Below are 8392 nucleotides of genomic sequence, written 5' to 3'. Positions count from 1 at the left end.
TTGCGAATATCCGATTCCCCTATTGCTTCCAGAATATCGATATGTGTCGTCCTCGTTGAGAGGGATTGACCCAATTGGCAGTGTAGGGGCAAACCGTTGCGCGCGAGATTCTGGATCCATGACAATAGTGACGTTCGCTCCAGTCCAACACGTCAGGAGATTAACATATGAGACGACATCATGCTACAGTCCGCTACTCTCCTTCATCAACCATTGGCATGGACCATGGTGGCACCTTTCCTCATTCAAATATTTATCCTACGCGTACTATACGCATCCTGTTACCTGCGACTTTGCCGCTGATAGCCATTATGAACCGTTTGGATTGTGATTAATGCACCCACGCGTGCTCACCTCTACCATCCCATCACTCGTGTAAGCGATGCTCTGCGTCCCCCAGCAAAAAAAAAAGGCGTTACCTTGAGGTTGGTTCTATGAAGACGAGATTGCATTGCCCTGTGCTCGTTCCTAAAAGGCGTGTTTTATCTCGGTAAGTAGTTATGTACTGCAACCCTCTGCACTTCGAGTCTTCGCCCCCACAAGCGATCGCTTTACTTAGCGAAGATATAGAATTCACTTCCGACTGCGCGAATCTTTTCACTTCCGCTTCATTTTGCTTTGGTCCACTTTCACTTCACTTGCGAAATTTCACTTGCCCTGCTAAAAGTGAATCCAAGTGAGAACTTGCAGAGGCAAGTGAGAAATCCAAGTAACTTTTATAAGAACCCAGAGACAGCAGCGACATCTAGCGACGTTCAAGGAGGGCAACGACGATGCATAACATGAGTAGTAATTCATAAATGTGGGCCTCTCAAGAGAGATTAGTGATCTAAGTGTGATAACCCTAAGCTCGTAATCAAAATCGAAGGAAGTCTGTGGCTGTCAATGCGAATCCGATATCGAACGCTTGGACTGTTTGAGTGGACCGAGATCTCTTTCAACAGCCACCATGTCCTCCTCAGCTATCCTGCACCCAGCATTGAATAAAAGGCTGTCTTCACTCACACGACGACGAGAGCGATAACCTCGGAAGCTATGCCATTTTCGGGCGTCTATCACCTGCGGGGCACACGATGCAAAACGATCCTTGTCAACTGAACAACTCGGCGCTGAGCCAAGTTGTGCTTGTCCTCCACAGCACTCGCCACCTCACCCACTTTTTCTTCTCGGCGGCCAAGGAAAACTGAGATGGAGATGGAAGGTTTGCCAACGCTTCCCAACAGTTCTTACCTTGCCGCGCCCGAGAAGCATCGAGGTGGTCATCGAAGGCGTCTTGGACCGCTGCGCAAGCCTGCGCCGAGCTATCGACATGGGACGCCTTCAGGTGAGTTCACCTCCTCCCCACCGTTATTGCACGATACTGATGAGTCGCAGGACCATGGCCTTTTCTCGACATCGACGACGAGGTTTGTCTCCTCCAACCTCTCGTCTCTCCCATCTAACCGCGAATCCAGGTCGACCCCAAGCGAATCGAAGATCCAGACAGCCACATCCCCATGTCCGCCGAGCCCTGCGTGCACCACATCAACCTCACCCAAGAGTTCTGCTGGTGCAAGTACCCGCAGTCGCTCTACCCCAACTGGACCGTCCGCCAACAGCGCAAGAGCCGGATTTTGAAGGTGATCAAGAGGAAGGAAAGGCAGCGGTGTATCGTGTACTATATCGACGTGAGGGACGATGGGGTTTTTGTGCCGTCTGCGCCGAGGGAGGTGGATGAGAGTGTGAGCAAGCAGGATGCGCAGTGGCATGTCATGACACACGAGGTAAGTCCATCTTTACTCGACGGTAGACGTTTTATTGAAAGGGTATGGCAGCGCCCACACGACTCACGCGCCAGGGTCGTCTTTATCGACAACCTCACCGGCCCCGCCCTCCAAATGTTCGGCACACGCTACAACATCGAGCCCTTCTTCTTCTCCTCCACCATCAGCTACATCCCCTCACGCTTCCAGTCGCACATTAAGCCTAAAGAAGGCGACCATGTCACGCTCACGCTCTCCTTTATGCGCGCCACGACCAACCCGGCTACCGACTACCCCAGCCCAGGCTCGAGTTTCGCGACGGGCGTGAGCGGGAGGAGCCAGTTTGGTCTCTCGGCGAAGGAGCTCATCATCGATACCCAAGCTCCTCTCCCACTGCGCTCACCGCAGAGCGACATCATGCTCGTTTCTGACTTTTTAGCTGTGCATATGGTCCGAAGGTGCGCACACAGCACGCTCATTTCCTGCCACTCGGGTAGGAACGATTTAACGACGACGGCGGAGACGATGTACGAGCGGTTTCATCTATGCGGTAAATCGGTTTATTGGAGTTCGATTTTCAAGACGACGAAGGATCCGACGTTTTTGTTGTTGTGTTTGTTGTGGTATGTCCTGTATGCTTGGGATGAAGTGTTTGATGCTCTATATGCGCATATATGCTACTTGGTGCGTCTTCTCCACCTCACTTTTGTTCGTATTTTGCTGATAGAGTGCAGGAGGACAAAGTGATGACCTCGAACGACCTCGAATTCACCCAGGAACTGCACGTCATCCGCGCCCACCTCCTACACTACGAATCACTCATGGAAGAATTCAGAAAGACGGTCGAATTCGTTCAGCGTACAGAGAACCCAGCCCTGGACAACTCGGACGTGTTTTCGGAGGAGCATAGGGACCGGACGACGAAATTGATTCATCGCGAATGCGAGAACTTGCTTCGCGACATCAGGAGGCTCGAGACGAGTAGGAAGATGCAGGATAAGAGGTTGAAGAATGTCATGGATTTGGTGTGTATCTCGTATGGGTATATGGGTAACGGAGGCGCTAATGTCGGAATACAGAGCTTCAGTCTTGTCAACATCGAGGATAGTCGTCGGATGGCCAAGTTGACGGAAGCTGCTGTGCGGGACAGTGCGGCGATGAAGCAGATTGCGTATTTGACGATGTTCTTTTTGCCGGCTGGGTTCGTTGCTGTGAGTTGTCTTTTTCATCCCTCTCTCTTCCATCTTCGTCGTGTTCTTGTCTTCCGCTTTACCTCCCTCCCTTCCAAACTCCCTGTCTCTCCTCCTTGTCTCGTTCATTCATTCCCCCCTGCCCTCTCCGTTGTTTTCATTTTTGTTGCTCTCACCCTCGTCCGCTCTGCCTCTCGCTCTCACCGTACGCTCTCATCCTCATTTGTTCCTCCTTTTGCCCATTCCTCCCCTTCCCTTCCTTGTGTTCCTTTCCCATCTCGCCTTTCCCATCTCGCTCTTCATCTCTCCAGTGAACTAACCCCTTCCTCCCTCTTACCTGCATCCAGACCTGCTTCGGAATGAACATCACCGAAATAAACCCCAAAGAATCCGCCCCGGGGATGACACTCGCCAAATACTTTGCAGTCGCTGTTCCCTTGACGGCTGTAACTGTGTGGTTGGTCGTGGCGTACCAGATACGCATTCCAGATCCTAGACGGGAAGTGGAGGACTCGTATTCGCGGGGTGGTAGGGATGGAGGTTCCAGTGGGTTAACTTTCGCAGGTATGTTTTGTGGTGGTGACAACCTTTAGGTTGGCGGTTGGTTTGGTTAGTTGGGTCAGTACTGACGCACGACGTTTGCTGGTAGGAGTGTACGACGAGAAACATACCGGCTCTCTGGGAGGTCTTACCTCAAGCTCGAAATACCCCCCCACCCACCACCACCACGACGACGGGCGACACCGCCGGTTAGGTTTCTTTGAACGGTTGTTGTGGCCTGTGTGGTTGTTTATGAGTGTGTTTGAGAGGCGGAGTGTGGTGTTGGAGAGGGCGAGGGTTGGGCGTGTTGGTGTTGCTGGTTTTGGTGGTGGGGGTGGGCATGGTGTTGGTGTTGGTGTTACGGGTGTTGGTGGAGGTGGAGGTGGTGTCCGAAGCGGTGTTGGGCACCCGAGGATTGGTGGGATGCGGGTGTAGGAAGGGATATGGAAGGAAAGCGGGACGAGGTTGGCGGTGTGGGGAGTGTGGTACCACTCATTCTGGAGAGGTGGTGGTGGTGGTGATCAGGCAAGCAAGAAGGGCTGCCCTTTCAGGAGATGAGCGTTGTATGGGAAGCCGGGCGATTCATTGGAAGGAGGGAGAACTCATGGTCCATAAGACGTGCGATCTATTGGAAGGAGGCTACATACGTGCGTATGTAGCTGGATGGAGGGAGGGTCCCGGCAGCTCTCAGGCTTGAACCGACCTAGGTGTAAACAAGGGGGCTTGGGGTGTAGGATGCCTCTGAAGGTCTGCCAGGTCTATATGAGGACGCCTCTGGTGGGTTTTGGAGCTGTGCGGATATCACTGGAGGACTTGAGGGCCGTACGATGATGTTGGCATTAGACGAAATTCACGACGGCTGACGAATCCAGACTATGATTGCATGTATGTACGAGACTTGGTCCATGGATGTTGTGTATTTGGTTTTTGTGGATGGTTTTTGTGGATGGCTGGATGGTTTGAAGAACTTGATGCTTAATGTTACGTTCTAGAGACGATGTATGTACGTTTTACCTCCTTATGTAGGATTTTAATACACACCACATCAAATTGTGTAGTGACAATCCAACGCAAAAGGGGTGTTACTTTCTAGGGCGAAGAGTACGGATGGACCTCAAGGAGAAATACTGGTGAGTAGGTGGCTTAAGAAGCGAAGCTCAAGGGCTACTCATGAGATGTCTGTTGTCCGTCGCGAAAAGGTATATAAATATTCTCTGTACACTACGCAATCCGCCTCCTTTTCGCTTGTGCACCACGTACATAATCTTCTATTCTACGCACGATCCCTTCATGTCCCTGCGCGGCAGCGTAGGATGCAGCATCTTGTCCATGCAAACACCTAAGCTCGATATCCACCTTCCCCGACTGCAGGATCAGGTCGACAATGTCCTGATGACCACACCACACAGCATAAATTATAGCGCTGCGACCATGTTCGTCCGTGCAATTGACATCGATCCCTCTCCAACCGAGAAGTCGTTCAACCGCCCTGCTGTGGCCGTGGTACGATGCCCACATGAGTGCAGTCTGTCCATTGCTATCCTTGGCATTGACGTGGAGGTCGAGGCGGTCGTTATCATGGCGAAGTGCTGAAGTTGCTGTGGGCCGCCTTCCCCATTCGTTGCTGAAGATGTCGACCTGGATCCCATCGGCTTGGAGAAGGTTGAGGACGACAGGCCAGTAGTGATGGGTATAGGCTAGAGAGAGCGCCGTGGAACCCGAGTAATCCACAGCGTTCACGTCCACCTTTCCCGACTGGAGTAGTGTCTGCACCGTGCTGGCACGCCTGAAGAGGAGGCTATCATAATCGGAGTCTGACCCTTGGCGTTGGTCATGTTGAGAACAGCTTCGTCGACTTGGGAGAGCTGTTCCACCACGTCGTCGTGTCCCCACCGCGATGCCAGGTGAACCGCGGTGTTTCCTTCCCAGTCGACAGCCGCGACATTGATTCCCTTCAATCGAAGTAGGTCCTTCGTGATGTCCTTGTAACCACAGTAAGAGGCGACCATCAGAGCGGTATGTCCAATCCTATTTGCAGCGTTGACCCGTATGCTGTCCGATTGGAGCATTCGACGTACGATGTCTGGGAGATTACTGAACGTTGCCAGGATTAACGCAGTGTCGCCCCTGTCATCCGTGACCATGACATCCAAAAAATAGGAGTTGAGAAGTTCGTGAACTACCTCTGCTACTAGGTCGATGTGGTACCCGGATTTCCAGGCGGCGATCAAAGCTGTTTGTCCATGTCGGTTCGCAGCATTGACTTGTATGCCGTCTACTGCGAGTAGAAGGCGCACAAGGTGTAGGTTGCGTGAGCGTACCGCATAAACCAACGCTGTGTCTCCATTGTTGTCGCGTGCGTTGACGTCGATGTCGGGATGCTGAAGCAATTGCTCCACAAATGGTACAGCGCTGGACTCTACTGCGTAGATTAAGGCGGCCTTCCCCCACTGGTCGCGAGCGTTGACCTGTATGTTCTTGATTTGTAGAAGACGTGCCAAGGTGGGGCAAGGGCCTTCACAGGGTCCGGCGTCGTGACAATGCGCCTTCCGAACCACTTGAACCAACACAGTGCCTTCCTTAGTGGCCATATTCGGGTCGATGGTCCTGTAGACGAGGAGGTCCTCGACAATCGAGACATGGCCGAGCCATGAGGCGAGAAATAGGGGCGTGATCGAATCGTTATCGGTAGCTGAATTGACGTCGTATAGGCCATCAGGAGAAGCACCGTCCACGGTCACCAAGCGTGGAATAAGGGCGGCGAGGTCATAGAAGACCGCCATGTGTAGAGGGTTGAACTTCATCACTGACAGGGTCCTGAGATCGCTGAATGGGCCCCAAGGCCTGAGGGGGAAAGAAGTGCACTGCTTTACAAAGTTGAAGACTGCGCTTTCGACCTCGGAAATACCCTTGCAGTGGTGGTAATGGGAGTACCAGTGATTGTCAGCATACCGCGCAAGAGGAGGCTGGAGGACTAGTTCTAGCTCCCATTCGCCCTTGACACGGGATTGGGGCAGGCCTAGGGAAATAAGCCTCTGCATCAAGACCTGAACAAGCATTACGTGAGGCTGGGGGTAGTATTCCAATAGGATTGTTGGAAGCGCTTCTTGAGCCGTATAGTCTGTGAATGAATGTGTCAGTGCGTTGCTCATCGTCGGAAAGGACAGTCACTTACGAACAAGCCGAACTCGAAGGAAATCGTCCACCTCGATCAATCCACAACACGCCGAGATGAGTGACTCTTGGTCGACCATCCTTTCCTCATCTACCACGTGCGTTTCTGCGTCGGCGGCAACCGCACACAATACGTCCTCGATATGCAAGGCCTGTCGCGAAAAAACCACCCAAAGAAGAGCCCTTATCCCCAGGTCGGTTTGGAAAGCAGGCTGTGCTTGGATTCGCTGAACGGTCTGGCGGTACATGTCTTCGAGTGAGAGGGGCAAATCATTCAGGACATCTTCTAGATCCTTAAAGCTTCTGCAAAGTCCGAGAGCTTCTACCTGCAGTGCAGCGTGGATAAACCTGCAGTCCACTGGAATTAGAAGCACGGCCAGGTACAGGCAAGGGGTACGCACATTCCCTCAGACTTATCCAATATCTCGGAAACCACTCTCAGTTGGCACCGGTTCTGCTGCAAAAGGCGACGCAGGTGGGAGTGTTGGTCGATCTTGGCTTCTACGAGGCGCCGGATGTCCTCTCTATCCGCGCAGACCTGATAGAAGACGGCGGAACGAAGGTCGTTTCCAGTGTTTGAAGCGGCCGGGAGGTGATGGCAAAGCGTCCTTTCAGGGAGTTAATCGCCTTGATGAGATCGAACTGAACCGTGATCAGCGCCTCGTCCAGGCCGTCGATGATATAGAATACAATATCGAAGTGTTCCTCAATGGTGCGGAGGAGATCCATGAGCTCCTTGAGAGAAGGTCGGGTTTTCTCGCGACGGTGGCGCTCAAGGACGGGAAGGATGGCGGCGACTAGCACGTGCTCGGTATGACGTTCAAGGCATTGCTTGATGAGCCCTTCGAGGATGTCCTTGACAGTCAACGCCTCCGTGTATCGGCAGTAAGCATAGAGAATACAAATCTTCTTGTCGGGTTGCTTTTCGAGAGGTTCCAGGTCCTCAATGAGGCGAGATCTATGGGTATTGGGAAATAGTCAGTTTCAGAGCAACTTCAACTAGGATCAAGTGGCTACGCAAGAACGGTCTTCCCAGCCCCAGCTTATGAGATCGTCAATACTGCTGCTCGAAGCAGTGAAACGGTCCGCGACTCACGAATCCCAGTTCCCCAAATGACCTTGGTATCCCCTTTCTTCCATTGGTCGTAGTCATCTCCTTTGAGAAACCAAGACAATGTTCCCTCCGTGCATTTCTCCAGATTCTGGATGTAAATGGACCGGAAGTTGACATTCGGCGCGAGCCAATCCAGGATGTTCTCCACCTCTGCGTTGAACGTTAGCCTATAGTGTTCACAGATGGAGTCCGCAAACTCTCACTTTGTTCTGGAACTCTTGGCTGCACGATGTTCGTAATTTGCGTCAGGTTCCCGCTGACGATCGTGGTGTTTCCACTGAGGTGATTACCTTGGAGGTTGAACTGGGCTGCCTGTAGAGGTCCTGAGAGGCTCTCGTGCCGAGATCCAGATCCATCCATCAATGTCGTTTCTCTTCCCCCTTGACTGACTCCAAGGACATCTGGATTCGCTTCGTCAGGTTCGGTGATCATGGCCGGCGCTCTAGTTGTCGCCTGCAAGGATTCCACTTGGTGCGGTGTCCCATGACGAGAGATAGGGTCGGACATCGCTCAGTACAACGGTCTGTTCCAGCGCGGCAGCCACATTGTCTATATCAAGGCACGATCAGCATTCCGCTCAGAGCAGCTGTAGGGAGTCATATCTCTTACATCCCCCAGGCATCGGGACATGA

At 52.5% G+C, this 8392-nt stretch overlaps 2 protein-coding genes across 2 annotated transcripts; one reads left to right on the top strand and one right to left on the bottom strand.

Annotated features, from left to right (window-relative positions):
• Positions 1 to 1188: 1188 nt before the first annotated feature.
• On the top strand, positions 1189 to 3907 carry CC1G_11249 (hypothetical protein; the record flags this gene model as incomplete). The annotated part of the gene is made up of 9 exons (XM_001834698.2): positions 1189 to 1324; positions 1375 to 1406; positions 1455 to 1763; positions 1815 to 2200; positions 2240 to 2426; positions 2477 to 2767; positions 2822 to 2953; positions 3280 to 3496; positions 3582 to 3907. 9 exons carry the CDS (start codon positions 1189 to 1191, stop codon positions 3905 to 3907), a joined length of 2016 nt encoding a protein of 671 aa, XP_001834750.2.
• A 708-nt stretch (positions 3908 to 4615) lies between these two features.
• CC1G_11248 (hypothetical protein) lies at positions 4616 to 8267 on the bottom strand (the record flags this gene model as incomplete). Its single annotated transcript, XM_001834697.2, has 7 exons — positions 4616 to 4636; positions 4754 to 5227; positions 5257 to 6593; positions 6648 to 6994; positions 7185 to 7604; positions 7743 to 7779; positions 7964 to 8267. The coding sequence occupies 7 exons, from the start codon at positions 8265 to 8267 to the stop codon at positions 4616 to 4618; spliced, it is 2940 nt and encodes a 979-aa protein (XP_001834749.2).
• Between the last annotated feature and the right edge of the window lie 125 nt (positions 8268 to 8392).

This window comes from Coprinopsis cinerea (assembly GCF_000182895.1).
Source record: "Coprinopsis cinerea okayama7#130 chromosome 12 map unlocalized cont3.12, whole genome shotgun sequence".
Lineage (NCBI taxonomy): Eukaryota > Fungi > Basidiomycota > Agaricomycetes > Agaricales > Psathyrellaceae > Coprinopsis > Coprinopsis cinerea.
The sequence above is the reverse complement of the archived record's forward strand: the minus strand, read 5'-3'. Positions and strand labels throughout refer to the sequence as shown.